At 37.5% G+C, this 25,424-nt stretch overlaps 2 protein-coding genes and 1 pseudogene across 2 annotated transcripts; 2 read left to right on the top strand and 1 right to left on the bottom strand.

Annotated features, from left to right (window-relative positions):
• Positions 1-7,159: 7,159 nt before the first annotated feature.
• Positions 7,160-12,166, bottom strand: LOC113834781 (annotated as a pseudogene).
• A 36-nt stretch (positions 12,167-12,202) lies between these two features.
• LOC113834773 (olfactory receptor 5B3-like) lies at positions 12,203-13,132 on the top strand. Its single transcript, XM_027406788.1, has one exon. The coding sequence runs from the start codon at positions 12,203-12,205 to the stop codon at positions 13,130-13,132; it is 930 nt and encodes a 309-aa protein (XP_027262589.1).
• Positions 13,133-23,668: 10,536 nt separating this feature from the next.
• LOC100761347 (olfactory receptor 5B3) lies at positions 23,669-24,601 on the top strand. Its single transcript, XM_027406787.1, has one exon. The coding sequence runs from the start codon at positions 23,669-23,671 to the stop codon at positions 24,599-24,601; it is 933 nt and encodes a 310-aa protein (XP_027262588.1).
• Positions 24,602-25,424: the final 823 nt, after the last annotated feature.

Raw genomic sequence — 25,424 nt, 5'->3', positions numbered from 1 at the left:
TAAGTTTGGGTATTTTATGCATTGATTCTCATTAAATTCCAGGAAATCTTTTATCTAATTTTTTATTTCTTCCTTGACCGAAGAATGGTGCAATTGTGCATTATTCAATTTCCATGAATTTGCAGGGTTTCTGTAATTTGTTTTGTTGTTGAATTCTAACTCTAAAGCATGGTGGTCTGATAAGATACAGGGGGTATTCCAATTTTTTTGTATCTGTGTAGGTTGGCACGTTGCCAATTACATGGTCAATTTTAGAGAATGTTCCATGTGGTGCTGAGAAGAATGTATATTCTTTTGTCTTTGAATGAAATGTTCTATAAATATCTGTGAAATCCAATTGCGTAATAACATCTGTTAGTTCTTTTGTTTCTTTGTTAAGTTTCTGTCTGCTGCTCCTATCTAGTGATGAGAACGTGGTGTTGAAGTCTCGTACTATAAGTGTGTGAGGTTTTATGTGTGATTTGAGCTTTAATAATGTTTCTTTTACGAATGTGAGTGCCTTTGTATTTGGGGAATAGATGTTCAGGATTGAGACTTCATCTTGATGGACTTTTCCTGTGATAAGTATGAAATGTCCTTCTTCATCTCTTTTGATTGATTTTAGTTTGAAGCCTGGTTTGTTGGATATTAGGATTGCCACACCAGCTTGTTTCTTGGGTCCATTTGATGAATAAGACACAGAGCAAAGCCTATCATCTAGCTTCTGTTCTACATACTGCATAAATTTATCATGGGTCAGGCTGGTCTCCAAAACCTCATTGTATAAAGCTTGCATGTCCTGTAGGCAGGTGGTGAAATTAACTTTATCCCTGTTCCTGAGACCTCTAGCTAGTGATAATGTGTGCATTAGCACACTAACAGCTAGTAGAGCATATAGGCCAATCATTGGCAGATCAACATCTTCCTCGACATTGAATTTACATAAGAAGCAAAAATGTTACCAATTGAGGTGAATGATAAGTATTCGGCTATATTTACCAGTCAGCTTCTACTCCAGATGTGGTAGGATGTTTTCAGCTAGATGAATTAGGCTGCTTCCACTCCAGATACAGTAACCAATTTTGACCAGTAGGTGGCACATGTAGCACAGGTGTTCAGTTGCAGTTGTTTTGAGTTGAAATTTCCTGAAAAACCCTTACAGAGTGTGATAAAAATGATTGGGTGTGTGTTTACTAGGTATGGGAAAACCTTAGAACAGTACCGGGTGGAGACCAAGCTCTGCAGATGGAACTGGGTATGGGCTCTTGGCTGAGCAGGCGCAGTGGGCAGCGCAGCTGTAGCACAGCTTCAGGACCTGGAGCTGGGAATGTTAGCACAGGAGGGGAACACTGCAGTGGGCGGTCTTGGCTGAAGACATGCGGTTTTCCTGCCAGTGGCTGCAGGCCACAGAAACTGCTGCAGCCGCACAGAAAGGAAAAATTTCTCGGATTGGTTAGGCAGGACAAAATAGGTCAAAACTGTTGCTTGTAGCTCAGGGCTGCTGGCGCCCACACGTGGCTAGCATGAATGAGAGCATGCAGCTGCAGCGGCGGTTTTGCTATCTGGGGCAGTAAAACCAGCAGGGAGGCCTGTGGAAGATTTAAACTCTCCAGGCCAGTCGGATGGCAGCAGGACTGAGCACAACAGGCAGTGGGAGGGGCGGCAGGCTGAGAAAGTTTAACTCACTGTTTTTGCTGGAATTTTGGTAGCAGCGTAGGATCTCTGGCCACAGGTGGGTCGAACTTTTGACCAGTTGCAGCATGGGGACCTGGCACACAATAGTATCGTAGAACCCTCTTGGGTCATGCAGCTTCTGGGCTGTGCCCAGTGGGCTCGCAGGAAGCCGGAATGGGTCATGGATTTCAGGGCACCAGGGATAACAAGAGATGATCCATATTCCATAAAGTTAAGATATCTTTATTCAGATAAACATCAGCCAAATGCAAGCCAGAGTGTGCCAGGGGCAGCACGGCAGACCGGCCAGAGAGAAGGCTCCCATGTGCCCTGCAGTCCCTTAAGAACCTACTATGAGTCATCCTGACCTCACCTTCACCACGCCCTGACAGGCATGGTCAGGCACACCTGTTGCCAGCCCTTAGGAGGTGTGGTTACAGTGTCTCCCTACAGATGACTGTATATCCTCTAATGAGTCTTCAACACCTGAGAGTCTGTCTCCCATCTCTTGTATTCTATTGGCTATGCTTATATCAAGGGTTCCTGATTGCTTAACCAGCTTTTCTATTTCCAGCATCCTATCATTCTCTGTTTTCCTTATTGTTTCTTATTCTGCTTTCAAACTGTGAACTGCTTGAATTGTTTCCTTCACTTATTTGGATGTTTTTTTTTTTTTTCTTGGCTTTCTTTAGATTCTTTAAGAGATTTGTTTATTTCTTGCATTTTTTGGTTTGTCTTCTCCTACATTTCATGTAGTTTTTGCTTGTTTTTTTCTTCTATTTCTTTAAGGGATTTTCTTCTTTCCTCTGTAATGGTCTCTAGCATCTTCATAAGATAATTTTTAAGGTAAATCTCTTCTTCATACTCTGCTTTGGGCTTTTCAAATCTTGCTGGTATGGAGTCCCTAGATTTTGGTGGTGTTATATTGGTTTTTCTGTTGTTGAGTGTATTCTTATGTTATAGTCTTCCCTTTCCTTTTTCCAGTGGTTGCAGGTGGGGTCTCTCCCTCTCTCAGGCAGCAGGGAGAGGGCAGAGAGCAGTGGGGGAATGAAGAGTGTTGTGTGTCTGGACTCAGGGTGGGCGTCCAGTCTGAGCAGGTCCACTCTTGCCCAGGGGAGGCTCAGGAGGAAGTGAGCAGGGCTTGTTGGGGGAGGTTTGTGCCAGAGCAGCACCCAAACTCACCTCATTCGGCAGGCAGAGGGCAGAGGGTGGAAAGGGTACAAGGGTAAGGTGCATTCAAACTCCCAGCACATGAATTTTTAAGGTGAAATATAATTTCAAAGCTTATTACACATTTTTTTATTATTTAATTAATTTGAAAACAATCATATTTTACATATCAATCACAGTTCCCTTTCCCTCCCATCCTCTCCTGGCCCCTACCAATTTCCCTATCGCACCCTACATGCACTCCCCAGGGCGGGTAAGGCCTACCATGGGGATGATCAAAGTCTTCACATCATTTGGGGAAGGTCCTAGGCCCTCCTTCCTGATTCTGGGCAGACAGAGGATCCCTCCATAGGGAATCGGTTATCACATATTTCTTGATATACTCCATTTTATTCACATGCTTTATATTCAGTGTGCAATGATGATATTTTATGCTTTAATATTGCTAAATAACATTTAGTTTGTCATTCCTCTTTCCTGATGAATATAGATTCATTAATGCTTGGTACCCTTAAGAAAGCCAAGCCCGTTTACACCAGAAAAATATCTTGGTTGAGTTCATCTCTAGGAATATTCTCCTTAAATACCAATGTCATAGTCAAACACTGGTTACAAAGGGATGTGAACACAATCAGGACTAATAGAAGATTTATTTTCTATGAAAATTTTGCTTTTCTGGCTATCACATATGACAATTCTATACATGCAAGTGAGCCAGAATATGCCAGATTAAGGAAAGTCAATGCTATTGAGAATTGTAGAAATACAAGGAAATTGAAGTAATAATCAACCCAACACCTCTTACACTTGTGCTTCTTCCAATTTTATGGTTTTTATAATAAATGATATCTTGATGTATTTTATTGCCTCTACCAGGATAATAATTATGACTTATGTATTATTTGAACTATATAGGAAAAACCTTAATCTAAAAATACTATGACAATACTTACTTTTAAATTGATCTTCATAGTTACTTCCACCAGAATTTTTTTTTATTAGAAAGAAAATTATGTCGTGTGTCAATCCCAGATCCCTTTCCCTCCCCTCCTCCTCTGCCCCGCAACTAATGCCCTACCCATCCCATACCCTTTCTGCTCCCAAGGGAGGGTGAGGCCTTCCATAGGGGCTCTTTAAAGTCTGTCCCATTCTTAGGGATAGGGCCTAGGCTAACCCCTTTTTGTCTAGGCTCAGAGAGTATCCCTCCATGTGGGATGGGTTTTTAAAGTCCATTCCTATGTTAGCAATAAGTAATGATCCACTACAAGAGGCCCCATAGATTTGTAATGTCTCCTCCCACAATCAGGGAGTCTGGATCAGTCCCATGCTGGTTTCCCAGCTTGTTCAGGTCACCTGTTTCTGTGGGTTTCATCAGCCTGGTCTGTACCCCTTTGCTCATCAGTCCTCCTTCTCTGCATCTGGATTTCAGTTCAGTTCAAGGTTTAGCTGTGGGTGTCTGCTTCTACTTCCACCAGATGATGGATGAAGGCTATAGATGGCATAAGAATTAGTCATCAATCCCATTATCAGGAGAGAGCATTTAAGGTAGCCTCTCCTCTGTTGCTTAGATTATTAGTTGGTGTCATCTTTGTAGCTCTCCAGACATTTCCCTAGTGCCTGATTTCTCTTTAAACTTATAATGTCTCCCTCTATTATATTATCTCTTATATATCTCTCTCCTGTTCTTCCCCCAACTCAACCTCCCTGTCCCATAATGTCTTCCTCACCTCTATTCTCCCCTTCACATTCTCCTAGTTTCCTCTCCCCTCTCCCCATGCTACCAATTTTCTCAGGAGATTTGTCCCTTTCCTCTTCCCTAGGGGTCCATGTATATCTTCCTTAGGGTCCTCCTACTTTACCAGCCTCACTGGCAGCCTGGGCTGCAGGCTGGAAATCATTAACTCTATGTCTAAAATCCACATATGAGTGAGTACATACAATGCCTGTCTTTTTTTGACTGGGTTACCTTGCTCAGAATGGTTTCTTCTGGTTCCATCGGTTTGCCTGTGAATTTCAAGATTCCATTGCCTTTTTTTTTTTCAGCTGAGTAGTACTCCATTGTGTAAATGTATCACATTTTTTTCTATCCATTCTTCAGTTGAGGGGCATCTAGGTTGTTTCCTGGTTCTGACTATTACAAATGATGCTGCTATGAGCATAGTTGAACAGATGTCCTTGTTGTAGGAATGTGCTTCTTTTGGGTATATGCCTAAGAGTGGAATTGCTGGATCTTGTGGTAGACTGAATCCCATTTTACTGAGGAATCATCATACACATTTCCAAAGTGTCTGTGCAAGTTGTCACTCCCACCAGCAGTGGGGGAGTGTTCTTTCTCCACAACCTCTCCAGCATAAACTGTCATTGGTGTTTTTGATTTTAGCCATTCCGACAGATGTAAGATGGTATCTCAGAGTTGTTTTGATTTGCATTTCCCTGATGGCTAAGGATGCTGAACACTTTCTTAAGTGTCTTTCAGCCATTTTAGATTCCTCTATTCAGAATTGTCTATTTATTTCTGTACCCAACTTTTTTTCCATTCAGTTATTTAGCTCATAAATAAAGTCATGCACAATTATGATACATAATACAGTATGTTCACAATGGTATGGCTAAATTAAACCAATTAACATGTTATATCACACATATTCATCATTTTTGTTTTGAGAACACTTAAAGTATACTATCTCACAACTTTTAAAATATAGCATATTGTTATCAACCATATTTATCATGCTCTCAGTAGACCTCAAGACTTCACAGAGTCCATGCCTCTTGTCCAACTGCAGTTTTATATCCTTAAACCAATCATTTCCCCATTGTTAAAAGACCCACATTGAAGCCTAATAGCCACAATTCTGCTCTCTGCTCCCATAAGTTCATCATTTCTAGGTTACACATAAAATTGAAATTGTGTGACATTTGTCTTCCAGTGTGTCACTTATTTTTTTTTTTGGCAAGCATATAACTTTACTACTTACTAAAGATGAAATCAAATTTGCATGCACAGGTGAGCACTCACTGAAACACCTTGGATTCATCACATATTTGAGTTTCAATTATATATATATATATATATATATATATATATCAATAATGGCAATATGTTATGCATCAATAGCAGCAACAGCTTTTCCAGGTTCTGCAGTCATTTGAACAAAATTGTAGAGACATCCAGCACACTCCATTTAAAAAAAAAAAAAAAAACAAAAACAAAAAAACAAACAACAACAAAAAAAAGTAAAAAACAAAATCCCAGAAAACAGCACAGTTCTGTTACTCTTGTGGTACTTGGCACCATTTTTTTTTTAAATTAGCTTCTCAATCATCATCTGGGAGGAAACCATTCTGAGCAACATCATTAAAAACAGCTCTGATAAAGCATGGTCACTACTATGTATCATAAAGCAGGTCCACATATGAGTGAGTACATATCATGTTTGTCTTTTTGTGATTGGGTTACCTCGCTCAGAATGGTTTCTTCGAGTTCCATCCATTTTCCTGCAAATTTCAAGATTCCATTGTTTTTTTCTGCTGAGTAGTACTCCATTGTGTAAATGTACCACAATTTCTCTATCCATTCTTCGGTTGAGGGGCATCTAGGCTGCTTCCAGTTTCTGGCTATTACAAATAATGCTGCTATGAACATGGTTGAACATATGTCCTTGTTATATGAATGTGCTTCTTTTGGGTATATGCCTAGGAGTGGAATTGCTGGATCTTGTGGTAGACTCATTCCCATTTTCTTGAGGAGTCACCATACTGATTTCCAAAGTGGCTGTACAAGTTGGCACTCCCACCAGCAGTGGAGGAGTGTTCCTCTTTCTCCACATCCTCTCCAGCATAAACTGTCATTGGTATTTTTGATTTTAGCCATTCTGACAGGAGTAAGATGGTATCTCAGAGTTGTTTTGATTTGCATTTCCCTGATGACTAAGGATGTTGAACACTTTCTCATGTGTCTTTCAGCCATTTTAGATTCCTCTATTGAGAATTGTCTATTTAGTTCTGTACCCCACTTTTTAATTGGATTGTTTGGTGTTTTGGAGACTAGCTTCTTGAGTTCTTTGTATATTTTGGAGATCAGCCCTCTGTCAGATGTGGGGTTGGTGAATATCTTTTCCCAGTCTGTGGGCTGTCGTTTTGTCTTGCTGACTGTGTCCTTTGCCTTACAGAAGCTTCTCAGTTTCAGGAGGTCACATTTATTAATTGTTGATCTCAGTGTCTGTGCTACTGGTGTTATGTTCAGGAAGCAGTCTCCAGTACCGATTAATTCAAGGGTCTTCTGTGAGACTAACAGGACTACCTGTTTTCCGTAATTAGAAAATTGTTTACTTTTTCATACGAAAAAGATTAAGGAAAGATCAAATTCAGAAAGCTGATTTGTCTTAATCCAATCACATTCATCGTTCAACAACACTAAGACATTCTGCAAAGAGGTGGCCATTCCTGGGTCAGGGCACACACACCACCCGGGCCGGCCTCGGAGTGTCTTAATTTCATCCTCTTCCCTCTTTGTCTCGCTTAAAGTTATATATTCATAGCTTAAAGCCTGGTCACTGGATTTCTCAGATTTTGGTTTTTTAAACGCCAACTCATCTGGCAAAAGAGATGCGCATTGTTCAAGGGACTGTGCGATGTCATCAATGGTCCATCTGTCTTCGGGGAGGGCATGCTCTTCAAGTGTAAACGGCCCCTGTTTGGTGCGAGTCAGCTCCAGCACATGGGCACAGGAAGAGAGTTCTTTGCCAATGTCATTGACCAAGCTTCTGATGTAGAAGCCGCCTCCGCATTCAACATCCAGTGTGAAGCGTGGTGGCTGGAATCTCAGGAAGGAGACGCTGTACACAGTCACTAGCCTGGCGGGTCTGGCCTCCACAGCTTCACCTCTCTTATGAGCGTTGACAGCCTCTGTCCATCCTTCTTCAGAGCAGAGTAGAGTGGGGTACTTGCATTATATTCCCAGTAAACTTCTGCAGAATGCCTTCAATATCTTCTTGTGTTATTTTATCGTACGGCTTCTCATCGGTTACCTTCCCGGTAGAATCCAGCGTGTCGGTCGCTTTCCCCAATTCTCCAAAGGCATCCCAGCTTCTGCCCAGCAGTTTCTCCTTCAGCAGACTGAGCAGCTCAGCTGACGTGGGCACCTTGGGCTTGTGCATGGCGAACACGCCGCTGAGCGTCAGCAGTTTAGCAGCCAGGGCTGCCTTGGAGAGCTGGGCTTGTGATCCAGTCGGGCGGCTGAGGCTGCAGCTGCTGCGGCGGCTGCAGCTAGAGGGTGGCGGTTGTCCCTGCAGTGTCTGCAGCTGAGTCTGCAGTCAGAGCTGACACCACCTCTGCCTCAGCGGCTGCCAGGCTTCCACAGCCTACGCCCCTCTGTACCCAACTTTTTAATTGAATTATTTGGTATTTTGGAGACTAGCTTCTTGAGTTTTCGTAAATTTTGGAGATCAGCTCTCTGTCGGATGTGGGATTGGGGCATATCTTGTCTTGTTGACTGTGTCCTTTGCCTTCCACCAGAATTTTTAAATTATATTGTAACCTACATTTCAAACCCATTTTATTTTTCAAGGATTATTTTAATATTTTTTAAGAGTTTGTGTATTTGTGTGTGTGTGTGGGTATGTGTGGCCATATATGAATGCAGGTGCCCAGAGACCAATAGCATCAGATCCCCTTGAGCTTGAGTGACAGGTCAGTTGTCTGTCCCCTGATGTGGGTGTTGGGAAACAAAGTTCAATTCTTTGTTAGAACAATAAGTGTTCTTAACCACTGGGCAATCTCTCTAGCTTCCTGAATTTTACTCTTTAACTGATAAATAATTCTGAATCATATTAAAAATGCAAAACACATGTATTTGAGTTTCTTTCATGCTCACTGAGACCAATTGAACACTAGAACATTTCATGCAGAAAAGGGGACCCTCTCTGAAGTTTCATTACATCTCCATTTTAAACATCTCTACTTGTCCATTAATGAAAGACTCTCATTTTGGCCCTTGAGATTTATTTTAGTTTTTTGCAACTTGTATAAGACAATCTCAGATATATTGGTGTAGGTATTTTGTAGAACATATGCAAGACACATTACACAAAAATATGTGGTCTCTGGAATATAGATAGTATGCATCAATGGAAACACATGAAAAGGACACAGAGCATATAATATGAACCCAAGTGAACAGTGAGAATAACCAGCCTGCCCTGTTTTTCCATGATGTTTAATTGATTATGTGATAATTTCATGTATTGATGTAATCTATTTTGATCATATTCATCCACCATATGCATATGCCTTCTACCTCTCCCAGTGACTCTCAGGGTTCTTCCAACTTCATGACTTCCTTATTTCACTGCCATTAATAACACTCTGAGATCAATTAGAAGCACTTCCCATAGGCATATGAGTAGACACAGTTTTAATTGCTTCTTTCCTAGAAAGGAGATTGGGAGTTGCTGGTATTCCCATAAAAGAAAACTCCAGGGATGTCCCAGTCTACACAGTTTTTCTTGTTCTTCATGCATTAGCTTCTTAAAAAGCAACATGCTTGATGTCATGTTTCAGAAGAGTTCATCTATGCATCTGAATGATATTAACTGTAATCTCTTTCATGGCCACCTCATGAATGAAGATTTCCTGTCAGACTTCATGAATGGATAAGGAACAAAACTCAAAGGTAAAATCTATATTGACAGATTTTAATTGGTATGATGTCATGTAGACCTGTCATCTTTTTCTTCATTAACAAGTAATAAATTTAGATATGCAAACTTCTAGTTTTTTATCTGTAAGTAAGGCAAGTGAGTGCCCCTACTTTGAAAGAGAAAGGCTTTATAGAGTTTAGGAAGTAGATTCATATTCATTTTCTCTTTCCTCTTTTCTTCAATGTCTTAGACAGTATGATAATATTCAATCCATCACAGAGAAATATCTGTATAAGCAGAATTCTGTGGCTGACTTGATGATCTCATACTCAACATTGGAGTTATTCTTCTTTCTTACAAAGAACTGATGTCCTAATATATTGCATAAACATTTTCAGTGAGAATTGAAATTTATGGAAAGTGAGTTGGGCAGTAACACTTACTGTGAATAATGTTAAAATGGAAAGGGATAAGGTAAGCAGTTTCTTTATAAAACAAATTTGTTTCAAGGTATGAATTCAAAAATTTCCGTTTTAGGAAATTTAGGTCTTCTCTTAACTCATCTTGTCTATGAATCTTGCAAAAACCAAGACAAGATACACTGAATATCTTTGGTTTTTTCTATTTCTTATTTATGTTACTATTATTGCAGGAAAAAGGCATAAAAACACAAGAGAAACCTGATGTTTTTGAAATCTCAAAAATGCTGTATATTCACTAAAATATTTAAACAGTCCCCTTCCAATCATATACAGATAATCATTACATTAAGAAAATGTGGAAAATATGGGTTTACTGAAGTTATAAGGCTTAAAAATAGAAAATTGGTAACTTCATAAACGTTGATTTTCTTCACTAATACCTCCAAAATCAACATTAAACCCATTTATACACTCTAATACAAATATCTTATTAATTGTATACTATACTATTTTCTGGAAGTATTCTAAATAATAGGTGTGTATAACCTGAAATATTCAGAATTTCAGTAGATGTCTGGTTGGGAATGAGTTTTCTTAGGAAGATTTCCTTTCAAAGGCTTCAACTCAAGCAAAAAAACCAAAAACCTGCCCATTTTGCAACCATTTTGAAAGCATGTAGAAGGATGATAGGTTCTTCTAAGGAATTAAGGGGCAAACAAACTGGTAAAATAAAACTCAGTATCCAGGGAAACAAAACAAATATAGAACCTGAAACATTGTTATTATATTACCTCCCATCATATCAAATGATTTCATAAAGTAGATGCACTTCTAAAAGATCTGTGAGAGACAGAGAGCACCATAAAATGTCAAATTTATTTTGACATTGTTAACTTTAGTATGCTGAGAAAGGATGAAAGAAAGAGTAAGTTGAAGGAAAGTGGAAATTCACTAAATGAAAAATGATTTACAAGGAAACTGGGTCTGGGTATTGTAGCAGCAGCAATCAGTGTTTTCAGAGGGAGCAGGAACACTCTGGAGAGCATAGATACTCAGTGGTGCTACTGCAGGAGGAAAGACAACATGAGGAGGGAGAGGTCAATATTATCTAAAATGAAGCCCTCCTTCCCAGTGTCCATGTACAACAAGTCAGCACAAACCAGAAGATCACTTCCTATCCAAACATAACATGAAAACTAACAATCCCTGGATGTGATCAACATCAACATTTTAATAACTTCTGTTACCTAGATACCCAACATCCCCTGTTCATTTCTTATTCTCATTAATGAAATACTTTAGAAATAAACTCATATTGATGTTTGAGAATAATTTTTATTAGAGTTTGAGAGAAACACAGGTAAATTTCAAGGCTAGCAGTTGCTGTAGTCTGGGGATGGGAAAGGGGATAGAGAATGTCATACATTTTGAGTTATGTCTATGAAATGTTCTCTGTTCAGCAATGATGTTTTTTAATCAGCTTCACCAAGAAAGAAGAGGAGGGATTCAGAAAAAGAATGAGAAATCATTGACTTTCGGAATATGTAAGCTTAGAACAGTGTACAAAATACAGATAAAGAAAATGGACAAAGAACTTAGTAGCAACCCAAAAATACCATTTTTATACCACACTTTATTCCTGGCCCCTGTGGCTTGGGACCAAAGACTGTAACAGGAATGTGCCCTTTGAAATAGAAACAGAAATCTGCAACTTAAACAATGTTAGGTTCTTGCCAAGGCAGCCATGTAATTATGTTTAATGCTATTTCAATTCAAGTAAAAGTCTGACTTAATTCTGATACTTGATAATCAGAAATAAATAAGTTCACAGGCTAGCATTTCAAATTTAACAATATAAATAAATTACTCAATTTCTTGTGTTCCATAATTTATATCAAAGAAAGTTCTAATATCATTGAGATGATTAACAGAGTCATCAGCTAAGGTGGCTGTCTAGAACATTCCTTGAAATGTGACCAATAGAGAAAGTGAGATATAAATCGTCAGAGGTAAATTTGGAGATGATCCACACATTGTTTTTATTATTATTAAACAGTCCCCATATATTTATGACTATATAGAATACAAAATTATAAATTTAGTAGAGCTCCATTAATAATCTTTAAAAATCTCTTCAATATAACCCTCTCTATAGATAAAACATCAGATTTGATTTGGGTAAAAGTCCATTTTCCAGAGAATTCAATGTACTGATTCCTGATCAAAAGGCATAAATACTCACTAATGATTTTCTTCATCATCATGTTTCTCTTTGCCCATGGTTATTGACCATCTTATGATTGAAAGACGACATTGATGAAGAACAGGACAGAAGTGACACACTTTCTCCTGCTGGGACTCACTGATGAACCAGGACTACAGATTCCCCTTTTCATCACCTTCCTGCTCATCTACACCATCACCTTAGTGGGAAACCTGGGGATGATCCTCCTTATTGTGCTGGACTCAAGACTTCATACACCTATGTACTTTTTCCTAGGCAATCTGTCCTTTGTTGATTTTTGTTATTCCTCAGCTGTCACCCCCACAGTCATGACTGGCCTTCTTATAGGAGACAAGGTCATTTCCTATAATGACTGTGCTACTCAGATGTTCGTTTTTATAGCCTTTGCTAATATTGAGAATTATCTCCTGGCCTCAATGGCCTATGATCGATACATAGCAGTGTGTAAGCCGCTATACTATGCTACCACTATGACTAGAAGTGTGTATGTATGTCTTTCTATATGTTCCTATTTCGGTGGTTTCCTGAATGCCTCCATTCACATTGGGGACACTTTCAGTCTTTCTTTCTGTGGGGCTCATGTGATTCATCACTTTTTTTGTGATATTCCAGCAGTTATGGTTCTCTCTTGCTCTGACAGACATATCAGTGAGTTGGTTCTTGTTTATGTAGCAAGCTTCAATGTATTTTTTGCTCTCCTAGTTATCTGGATGTCATACATATTCATTTTTGTCACTATTCTAAAGATGAAGTCAAGTGCTGGATATCGAAAGGCTGTATCCACATGTGCCTCACACTTCAGTGTGGTATCTATTTTCTATGGGACAAGTATATTCATGTACTTGCAACCCAGCTCCAGTCACTCCATGGACACTGACAAAATGACATCTGTGTTTTACACCATGGTCATTCCCATGCTGAACCCTTTGGTCTACAGCTTGAGGAACAAAGAAGTGAAGGGTGCATTCAGAAAAATAGTTTGGGAGGCAAAGTCTTCATGATTTTGTTTTCTCACTTCAGAGACTCATGATACTTGGGATCAATCTTTGTGATATTTTCTTGTTCCTGAGTTACATTTAAACTTTTGTGAAAGTCCAGGAAACATTTTTTTTGCAGAAAAAAACAAACAAAAATATTTCTTAAAAAATTCACCTAAATTATGGTGTGTAAAACATGAGGCATTGCTCACAAAACCTTAAATCAGGATATTGATGGATTTACTCATTTTCTTCATCTTGCTTTAGCATGTTGAAGTTAAAGCACATAAATGTAGAGAGAAGCTTGTGAACAACAGACATGCAAATGGGCAACTTATGAAGAAAGACACTCATGGACATGAGTAATTTTTAATTTATATTGTATGGCTGTTTTGGAGGTTGATATCATCTGTCCATTTCACTGGATTCAGATTAACCCATTTAAATATGTGAGATTTGCCTAGTTGTGCCTGAAAGGGTTTTTCTAAATATCTTCTACTTACAGAAGTGAATTCATAAAAATTTGCTGTCATCAATATGTATTGATAGCATCTCCTTCATTGTAGGCTCCCCTGAATAGAATAGAAGCCAGAGAAAGGACCTGTTCTTCCTCTCACTGTCTGGGTAGATGGTTCTGTTCTTTTCACTTATGTTCTCTCCTGTTCTCTTTCCCCACCCTCTGCTTTTCCCCTTCTCCATCTACCTTCTTTCTCTCCTTCCTCTTTCCCATTTCTATATATATATATATATATATATATATATATATATATATATATATATAGTTTCAGTGGACAACAGAAAAAATAATCCATCATCATTTGTTATTGATAATTTAATTTTTAATTAGGATATTATGTTATAAAAGCTACATATTACTTATTTACTTTATTGCCATTCTACAAATCCACTTTCAGGTGATGAATTATTAAATTACAGTGAAAGAGCTTTGTGAATGTTTTAAAGTAAGGTGTACTTTTCTGACATCCCCTATGAATTAGTACTTCTATTGATCATGATGCTTTATATGGTCAATATGTTCATATTTTAATTTTCAATAGAATACCTTGTCAAAGAACATAGTAATATAATAAAATTTAAAAATCTATGTTTTTTTCTACTACTAAATAGACTTATAACAAAAGAGCAATAATGTGTACATTCTTACGAAACAGCTGGCTATTTCTTTTCTACATTTGTTTATTTGTAATCTCTCCTGTCATCTCTTCAGTCTCATCATTGTTTGCTCATTACTGTTATAAATATGACCTTGCCTCAGGAACTTTGAGAAATGATCTCATTCCTATCAGGACTTTGCTCAAATATTACTGTGTCAAAAAATCCTGTTGTCACCACCTTCATGGCTGAGTTGTACTCAACTCACTGCCTATAGTGTTCTGCTCTCAAATGTCATTCTCAATAGTTTTGTTATAGCACAAACTATGTATTCACATTATAAATACCTATCAATCTTTCTTTTGTGGAATATAAATTTCATGGGAGCACAAAATGGTTTGTTTGAATATATGGTTCAAATATTTTTTTCTACTTTCATACACACATGCTCATACATGCATGAACCACATACATTAAAGCACATACATGTGTGATAGAAAGTGATGGATAAATTAGACAATAGTTTAAAAATACCTCTGTGTATGTATAAAATTCTAAAAGAAAACTTTTGTATATAATTTAAACATGCTGATAAAAATTGTGATGTTTTCTATTATGTCAGAAGTCTTTGCCAGTATAGCTTATCTAAAAATAACTGATGAGTAACATATATGGGAAATTTAGCTTAACACATATTTTGAATCATTGTATCATATATTATGATAGTGAATCACATACAATAATTACCAACAGCAGCTACATTCAGCATAATTCAAGAGATATTGCTAATTTTCTGTTCTACTGAAACATTATTTTGTACATTCTCACTAAGTTTCCACTTGTTACTTCTATTCTTAATTTTGTCCTGGGATTCCCTTTATCAAGTAGAATATCAAACCCTCTAATAAGTTTTACTAAGAATTATTGTCTAATTAAGTGTCATGTAGCACATCACTTAAATAAAACCTTAAATTTCATTAATATGTTCAATGTATCATGTAAATAATTGATATTTGTATTTGAGAAATCCCACAACTAAGTAAAATATTCCAACTGACATCTAAATACTTTCCCCTACACCCTTAGATTAGTGTGTCTGTAAGTCCTCTTAAAGAAGCTTTGTATTTGAAGCAGAGACTGTTAGAGATGTTACAACTGGTGTAAGTGCAGGGAAGTGACTCTGGAGGGCTCATTTCCAAATGCGACACCTGTAATAACCAAACTTTCTTTGGAGGGTGTCTATTGATATGTTTTTCACTCTAAGAATGAAATCTCACAATTGCACACATATGAATAGTACTAATTGACCTCCATTAATAAAATTTTTACAAAGGAAATGAAATGAAAGCAACACCCATGATACATCAACAATAATGCTGCCCAAAGAGACCTAAACAAATGACAGGATCAGTACAAATGCTATGCAAAGGGGGAAAAATATCATCCCCAGGGAGAGTACTACAGGCAAGTAATGACTGAGAAAGGGAGAACTAGTTTCTCCAGGTACAAGACCCCTAATTGTTTGTTCAATATAATTGGTCAGACCTGAAATTAGATAAACAGAAACCATACTAAATGGACTCAGAATCTTTATAAGCATATATATATATATGAAAGAAACTAGGAGAGGAGGATGCAATGTAATTAAACATTAATTATTTTGTCAATTAAAATTGCTATGAATTACAGAAATACTCATGTTTGCTTGTGCTTGGGGATTTTGTAGGAACATGTGTAAATGGATATGACCATGTTTACATTGGCTAAATACAGGAAAGTTTCAAAGTTTCAAAGTGAAATTCAATAGTCAAAATCAATGACATTTGTTTTAAAAAATTCTGTGAGTTTTGTAGGATTCCAAGCAGAATTAATGAGACCCATCACTGAGGCTTTTGCAGGATTTTGGGAGCCTATGCCTCATACAGGGTTTTCTTATAAAACCTTCATATGACAGGAGGAGGTTAGTCCTACCAAACTTGATATACCACGCTCTGATGACACCCATGGGAGTCATGGCCATTTATGAATAAAAACAGAGGGGGAGTGGATTTGATGTAGGGCAGAGAGGAGGTTTGGGGGAGGGAATGGCAGGAGGAAGGGGGTGGAAACTTGGGTAAAACAATTGATGAAGAAATTTAGTTAATAAAAATCATGTACATTCAACGAAGCACAGGTGCCATAATTTTATTTTTGTTTTAAATAATAAGTGGTACTCAGTTTTGGAGACTGGCAAGCCCAAATTTTCATGTTGAACATCATTAGTACCCATGAGAATTCGTGTTCATTGGCATATAAAAGCCACAGGCAGAATACAACAGGAGTTGGCAGAGCAATCAATGAAAAAACTGAACACTTAAAGAAATATCTCTAGTTCAGAGATATCAGTATGCTGTTTTAAACTGTGTTAAGAATGTTTGGATGAATGCCACTAAAGTATGGATGTCAAATTTCCTAAGTTGCATTGCTCAAGTGGAAGTATAACCCAAATCTACTATCCTATTGTTTCCACATCAGCCATTCACAAGATTGGACTGGTTTCATTATCCTCAGCAACATATCCAGGAGTTAAAATGGCAATCATATTCCTTATCTCCTTTTGTCTTCCACACATGACATGTGGAGTAACAAGGCACGTTATGTTTGACAAAAATTTCAAAAGTATCATTCATGATGTGATGGTTTATCTGTCTTATGACAAAACACTTTAAACAATAAAATGTAGAGACAACAGATATTTATTTTTCAGACTTTAGAAGGTTGGCCATCCAAATTCAAATTGCCAACAACTTTATTTTAAGTAATGTGAGGGTTCCTTCCTTGTTGGACATATTTTTGCTCTATTTCCTCATGATAGAAAGCAAATATATAGAAGCTGTAAAGTTCTTGTTACAATAAAGCACTAGGGGAAGCTTGGAGGATTCCATGGTAGGCAAGGGTGACAAAGGATGGGAAAAACATCCCAGGCAGACAGCTTAGTGAGGATTTTTATGAGAAAGAGAAGGGGGAGTGAGAAAAGAGGTAAAGAGCCATAGAGACACAGAGACAGAGAGAACACAGAGGAGAAGAGTGAGACATGAAAAGTCCTTTTGCTCCAGGGGAACAGCAGAAAAAAGAGTGGGAAAGAGAGGAGTGTGAGTGGGCTGGTGTCTGTCTTTTAAAGCAGTTCTTTCCACCTGCATGCAGACTACCAGTCATGGAATCCTGGGCTGACCAGGGTACTGCCTCAATGCATTCTGCTAGGTGACAGGAGCAGGCCAGCATAATGCCTGAGTATTTACTGTTCTCACAGGTATGAATTCTGAATCCTTAATAAGTGGAAGAAGGAAACACACAAAGAGGTACAGGCTAACTCCCTAATAGCCATGTAAATGTACACTGATCCTCAATGATCTGGAAATGGCTTCATTGCTTCCTATGAGATGAACACACAATGCCACAATGAAGGTTGCTTCACTTATTAAGCATCTCCCCTAAAGGTCTCATTTATTAATGAAGTCACCTTGAGTCTTAGCCTCCAACACATGAAGTTTTAAGCTGATATATTATTTCAAAGCTTATCATGCATTTCTTTTTTCTTTTAAATAATTTATTTAATTTGGAAACCATCATATTTTATATATCAATCATAGTTCCCTCTCCCTCCCATCCTCTCCTGGCCCCCTTCAACCTCCCTATCCCACCTGCCATCCACTCCCCAGGGAGGATGAGGCCTTCCATGGGGGATCACCAAAATCTGTCACATAATTTGGGGGAGGTGTTAGGCCCTCCTCCCTGATCCTGAGATGACAGAGTATCCCTCCATGGGTTATAGGTTATCACACATTTCTTGATAAACACCATTTTATTCACATGCTTTATATTCAGTGTCCAATGATGATATTTTACATTTTAATTTTGCCAAATAGCATTTTGGTTTGCCATTCTCTCTTTCTTGATGAACATAGATTCATTAGTCCTTGGTCCCCTTTAGAAAGCCAAGCCCATTTACACCAAAAAATATATTGGTTGAGTTCATCTCTAGGAATATGCTATTTAAATCCCAAACTCATAGTCAAACTCTGGTTACATAGGGATATGAACACAATCAGAACTAATAGAATATTTATTTATTTGCTATGAAAAATTTGCTTTTCTGACTATCAAATATGAAAATTTCATTCATGCAAGTGAGACAGAATGTTCCAGATTTAGCAAAGTCAATGCTATTGAAAATTTTAGAACTAAAAGGAAATTGAAGTAGTAATCAATCTAGCTCCTTTTACAGAGGTACTTCTTCTAACTTTTTGCTCTTTGATAATAAATGATATCTTGATGCATTTTATCACCACTAATGTGATAATAATTATGCCTAATGTGTTATTTGTACTCCATAGGAAAGACCTTAATCTAAAATTGCCATGACAGTACTTAGTTTTAAATAGATCTTTATAGATACGTTCATCAGAATTTTTAAATCATATTGCAATTTACATTTCAAACCATTTTATTTTTAAAGGATTATTTTAGCATCTTAAGAGTTTGTGCATCTGTATGTGTGTGTTCGTGTGTGTGTGTGTTGTGTGTGTGTGTGTGTGTGTGTGTGTGTGTGTGTGTGTGTGTGTGTGGTCATATATGAGTTCAGGTGCCTTTTGAGGCCAATGGCATCAGATCCCCTTGAGATGGAGTGACAGGTCAGTTGTCTGCCCCCTGACATGTGTGCTGGGAAACAAACTTTGATCCTTTGCTGGAACAATAAGTGTTCTTAACCACTGCAAATCTCTCTAGCCTTTCAAATTTTGTTCTTAAAACTGATAAATAATACTGAAGCATATTAATAAAGCAAAACCCATGTATTTGAGTTTCTTTTCAGACTCTTCACTGAGACTAATTGAACACTAGAACATTTAATGCAGAAAAAAGGGACCCTTTCTAACATTTCATTATATCTCCACTTCAAATATCTTTACTTCTCCATTGATTAAAAGACTCTCATTTTGTCTCTTGAGATTTATTTTAGGTTTTTTACAATTTGTATAAGACAATCTCAGATATATTGGTGTAGGTATTGTGTAGAACATATGCAAGACACATTACACAAAAGTACACATTACACACTGTGTGGTCTCTGGAATATAGATAGTATGCATCAATAGAAACACCTTAAAAGGACACATGGTGTGTAATATGACCTCAAGTGAACAGTGAGAATAACCAGTCTCTCCAGTTTTTCCATGATGTTTAATTCATTATGTGATAATTTCATATGTTGATATAATGTATTTTGATCATATGTATCCACTACTACCAGTCTTCTACGTCTCCCAGTGACTCTTACCTTTTCTCCCAACTGCATGTCTTCCTTATTTCATTGTCATTAATAACTCTCTGAGTTCAATCAGAAGCACGTCCCATAGGCATATAAGTAGACACAGTTTTAATTGCTTCCTTCCTAGAAAGGAGATTGGGAGTTGCTGGTATTCCCATAAAAGAAATCTCTAGGGATGACCCAGTCTACACAGCTTTTCTTGTCCTTCATGCATTAGCTTCTTAAATAACAACGTGCTTGATGTCATGTTTCAGAAGTTTCCATCTATGCATTTGAATGGTATTCACTGTTATCTCTTTCAGGGCCACCTTGTAACTGATGATTTTCTGTCAGACTTCATGCATTGTTTAACAAACACTCAAAGGTAAATGATATATTGACAGAATTTTCATTGGTATGAAAGCATGTAGATCTGTCATCTTTTTCTTCATTTACAAGTAATAAATTTAGTGAAATATGCAGTAGTTTCATTTTTGATCTGTAAGTAAGGAAAGTGAGTGGCCCTTCTTTGAAAGAGGAAGGGTTTGTAGAGTTTAAGAAGTAGATTTATGTTATTTTTTCCCTCTGTTCTTCAGTGTGTCAGGCATCATGAAAATATTTAATAACTGTGTGAGAAAGGTCTGTGTAACCAGCATTCTGTGGTTGACTTGATGATCTCATACTAAATGTTGGAGTTATCGTTCTTTCTTTCAAAGAACTGATGACCTTATATATTGCATCATCATTATCAGTGAGACTTGAAATTTATGGAAAGTGAGCAATAACACCATGAGTAGTGTTAAAAGAGAAAGGGATAATACAAATAGTTTCCTTAAAAAACTAATGGGTTCATGGTATGAATGCAAAACTTCTCTTTTAGGAAATTTAGGTATTCTCTTTACACAACATGTTTATGAGCCTTGCAAGAACCAATACATACTGAATATCTGTGAATTTGTCTATCTCCTATTGATGCTACTATTATTGCAGAAAAAAGGCATAAAAATCCACAAGAGCCCACATACTAGAAAGTGGGTCTCGGCCCTCCTGAAAATGATGTGAAGGACTTTGATGGTCCCCCATGGTGGGCCTCACTGTCCTTAGGGAATAGGTGGGGCGTGGATTGTGGGGGTCTCTGGGGTCATAGGACTATGGGAGTGTGACGGAATGGGGTGATTGATATATAAAATAAGAGTGCTTCTAAATTTAAAAATGGAAAAATACAAAAGTAAGCAGATCTTTTTGAAATTTGAAAAATGCTGTATGATTCACTAAAAATGTAAACAGTTCCCTTGTAATCATATAAAATGACCATTACATTAAAAAGTGTGGAAACTATGAGTTTTTTTTGCAATATGAGGCTTAAAAATAACTTGAATTTTAGCCTGGGCGGTGGTGTTGCACTCCTTTAAACCCAGCACTCAGGAGGCAGAGGTAGGCAGATCTCTATGACTTTGAGATCAACCTGGTCTAAAAGAGCTAGGTCCAGGACAGCTTCCAAAGCCACAGAACAACCCTGTCTCCACAAACCAAATAAATAAATAAATAAATAAATAAATAAATAAATAAATAAATAACTTGAATTTTTTCAAATAAAGAAATAACTTTAGAAAAACTGGTAACTTCTTAAATGTTGAGTGTTTTCAATAATACCTCCAAAATCATTATTAATAATACCTAGTTATACATTCTCGTGCAATCCTCTTCTTACTTGTAGACTATAGTATTTTCTGAAAGTAATCTAAATAATAGCTGTATTACCTGAACTATTCAGAATTTCAGTAGATTTTTGGTGGTGAATAAGTGTTAGTTAAAGTAGATATCCTTTCAAAGGCTTCAACTCAAGGGAAAAAACTGCCATTTTGCAGCAATTTTGAAAGCATCAAGTAGGATATAGGTTCATCTTAGGAATTAAGTACCAACCTAAGGGGTAAAATAAGCCTTGGTATCCAAGGAAACAAAACAAATAGAGAAATTGAAACATTGTTATTTTATATGACAGCCACATCATATAAAATGTTGTCATAAAGTAAAAGGCACTTCTAAAAGATCTGTGAGAGACAGAGAGCACCATAAACTCTCAATTTTATTTTGACCTTGGTAACTTTAGTATTCTGTGAAAGGACAAAAAAAGAATAAGTTGAAGGAAAGTGGAAATTCACCAAATGAAGAAATGCTTTACAAGGAAACTGCACCCTGGGAATTGTAGCAGCAGCAGCAATCAGTGTTTTCAGAGGGAGCAGGAACACCCTGGAGAGCAAAGTTACTCAGTGGTGCTACTGCAGGAGGAAAGAAAACATGAGGAGGGAGAGGTGAACACCATCAGCCATGAAGCTCTCCTTCCCAGTGTCCATGTACAACAAATCAGCACAAACCAGATCACTTCCTGTCCAAACATTACATGAAATCTAACAATCCCTGGATGTGATCAGCATCAACATTTTACAGTCTTTTGTCTTCCCATGGAAGTATCCAAAGTTGGTCTGATTACATTGTTGACTTGTCAGTGGTCAGGGAGGGTAGTAAGGACTAATGAATCCAACACAGTGAATGGACCAAAGCTCTCTGTGTGCTGTAGCTTATGATTATCTGCCTGTAGCTAGCTATCAGAACTGCATCAAGCTGAAGTGACTACTGTCACCTGAGTTATCCCAACATATCTACTGCTCATAGTGATATACTACATCTGTTACCTAGATATCCAGCTTCCCTGTTCAGCTCTTATTCTCATTAGTAAAATACTTTAGAAATAAACTCAGAATGGTGTTTGAAAATACTTTTATTAGAGATTGAGAGAAACACACATAAGCTTCAAAGCTAGCAGATGCTGTAGTAGGGAAATGGAGAAAATGTATAGAGAGAAAGTCATACATTTTGAAGTATGTCTACAAAATGTTCTATCAGTAATGGTGGTTTTTAAGCAACCTCATCGAGGAAGAGGAGGAGAATTTCAGAGAAAAATGAGAACTCCCTGACTTTCTGAATATGTATGTTTAGCACAGTGTCCTAAACAGCTGACCTGAACAAGGGAGAGCTCTTGGTACCCAGACTGATACCTAGGAAACCAGCATGGGACTAATCCAAACCCCCTGAATGTGGGTGTCAGTGAGGAGACCTTGCAAATCTATGGGGACCTCTTGTATTGGATCAGTACTTATCCCTAGCATAGGAGAGCCCATTCCACATAGAGGATACTCCCTGAGCATAGACACAAGGGGGTTGGCCTAGGCCCTATCCCAAAGAATAAGACAGACTTTGAAGAACCCTATGGAAGGTCTCACCCTCCCTTTGGAGCAGAAATGGTATGGGATGGGTAAGGTGTTAGTTGGTGGGGGGCAGGGGAGAAGGGGAGGGAGAAGGACCTGGGATTGATATGTAAAATAAATTTATTTCTAATTAAAAGAAAAAAAGAAAAAAGGACAATGAACTTAGTGGCCATCCAAAGTGATTATTTTATAGGGCACTTTATTCCTGGCCCCTTTTCCATGAGATAAAAGACTGTCACAGAAATATGTGCTTAGAAATAGAAACAGAACTCTGTAACTCAAATAATGTTGAGTTCTTGCCAAGGCAGCCATGTAATTAAGTTTAATGTTATTTTCAATTTAAAATTCAGATTGAATTCTGATACTTGAGAATCAATTAGGGTTAAATAAAGTCAGAGACAGAAAGCACAGACTATCATTTCATATTTTAGTAATATGTATAAATTGCTCAATTTCTTGTGTTTCATAATTTACAGGAAAGCAAGTTCTAATATCATTGAGATGATTCACAGAGTAGTCACCTAGATTCACAAAGTGGTTGTTTAGAGCAGGCTATGAAAAGTGAGCATTAGAGAAAGTGAGATATAAGGAGTAAGAGGTAAATTTGGAGATCATCCACACATTGCTTTTATCATTATTAAATAGCCCCCATCTATTTATGACTATACGGAATACAAAATTTTAAAATTGGGTAGAACTCCATTAATAATCTTTAAAATCTATTATGTATAACCTTATGTATAAATAAAAGATCAGATTTGACTTGGGGAAAGGTCCATTTTCCAGACAATCTCAAAGTACAGATTCTTGATCAAAAGGCATATGTACTCACTGATGCTTTTCTTCATCATCATGTTCTGCCTTTCCCCTGGCTATGGACCATCTTAAGATTGAAAAATGATACTCATGAAGAACAGGACAGAAGTGACACACTTTCTCCTGCTGGGACTCACTGATGAGCCAGGACTACAGATTCCCCTTTTCATCACCTTCCTCATCATCTACACCATCACCCTTGTGGGAAACCTGGGGATGATCCTCCTTATTGTGCTGGACTCAAGACTTCATACACCTATGTACTTTTTCCTAGGCAATCTGTCCTTTGTTGATTTTTGTTATTCCTCAGCTGTCACCCCCACAGTCATGACTGGCCTTCTTATAGGAGACAAGGTCATTTCCTATAATGACTGTGCTACTCAGATGTTCTTTTTTGTAGCCTTTGCTACTGTTGAGAATTATCTCCTGGCCTCAATGGCCTATGATCGATACATAGCAGTGTGTAAGCCCCTGTACTATGCTACCACTATGACTAGAAGCGTGTATGTGTGTCTTTCTATAGGTTCCTATTTCTGTGGCTTCCTGAATGCGTCCATTCACATTGGGGACACTTTCAGTCTTTCTTTCTGTGGGGCCCACGTGGTTCATCACTTTTTTTGTGATATTCCAGCAGTTATGGTTCTCTCTTGCTCTGATCGGCATGTCAGTGAGTTGGTTCTTGTTTATGTAGTGAGCTTCAATATCTTTTTTGCTCTCTTAGTTATCTGGATATCGTACATATTCATTTTTGTCACTATCCTAAAGATGAAGTCAAGTGCTGGATATCGAAAGGCTGTATCCACATGTGCCTCACACTTCACTGCAGTGTCTATTTTCTATGGGACAATTATATTCATGTACTTGCAACCCACATCAAGTCACTCCATGGACAATGACAAAATCGCATCTGTGTTTTACACTATGATCATCCCTATGTTAAACCCTCTGGTCTACAGTTTGAGGAACAAGGAGGTCAAGAGTGCATTAACAAAAGTTTTGCTAATGGTAAAATAGTTCATATTGATTTAATTTTAATGTTCTAAGATGAATAAAGCTTTTCAGTTTTTCTTCCACTTGCACTTAAATTGCAGAACAGATTCTTGTGTTTCTGCAACTATATTGTATAGGAAAAGAAATATATTGTATTCATGATCATAGCTATGAGGTTTTTAATTTGCTTGTCAATATTCTTGTGAAGGACATTAATGTACTGTTTTAGTTGATTATTATTTATGTGTACTCTTTCTATGAGCAAAATGTTGTTATACATTCATAACCAAATGCAGTCATGCATCTATATATTTGATATAAATGAACAGCTCCAAAAGAAACTAGAAGTGCACATTGCTATGCTGACACATGCCATTGGCCATGACATAATTACAACATCTGGCAATCAATAATTCAGTTATTGATCCACCAGATGAGAAACTCTGATGTAGCAACATTCTCAACAACACTTATGGGACAACAGACTCTAAGAACTCGTAGCCTATTTCTGTTATTTTTCTCATATCATCCTGTGTTTTTCCTTAAAAATAGTTATGGATATTTTCCTGACTGCCTGCAGGTTTATCTTGTGAATTCATTCCATCTAATGGTCACACATATATTTATTGACAGTCAGGAAGGTGATTTTGTCTTAATTGTATAAATTTAATATTTAGAAATAATACTAGTTTATTTTTCATTGTTCAGAATCACACAGGAAAATAGTAACATTCTCATCTACAAAGATAGCTTTCTTTGCTTTTAGTTAGAAAGAAAACTATTTTACATGTAAACTCCAGGTCCCCTGCCCCCCCACAACTAACACCCTACATATCCCATAAACTTT

Source organism: Cricetulus griseus, chromosome 3, assembly GCF_003668045.3.
Source record: "Cricetulus griseus strain 17A/GY chromosome 3, alternate assembly CriGri-PICRH-1.0, whole genome shotgun sequence".
Classification (NCBI taxonomy): Eukaryota; Metazoa; Chordata; class Mammalia; order Rodentia; family Cricetidae; genus Cricetulus; species Cricetulus griseus.
This window is presented reverse-complemented; position numbering and strand designations above follow the sequence as displayed.

Excerpts from the sequence above, each read along its gene's own strand:
- LOC113834773 (XM_027406788.1), top strand. The coding sequence starts at position 12,203 with ATGAAGAACAGGACAGAAGTGACACACTTTCTCCTGCTGGGACTCACT.
- LOC100761347 (XM_027406787.1), top strand. The coding sequence starts at position 23,669 with ATGATACTCATGAAGAACAGGACAGAAGTGACACACTTTCTCCTGCTG.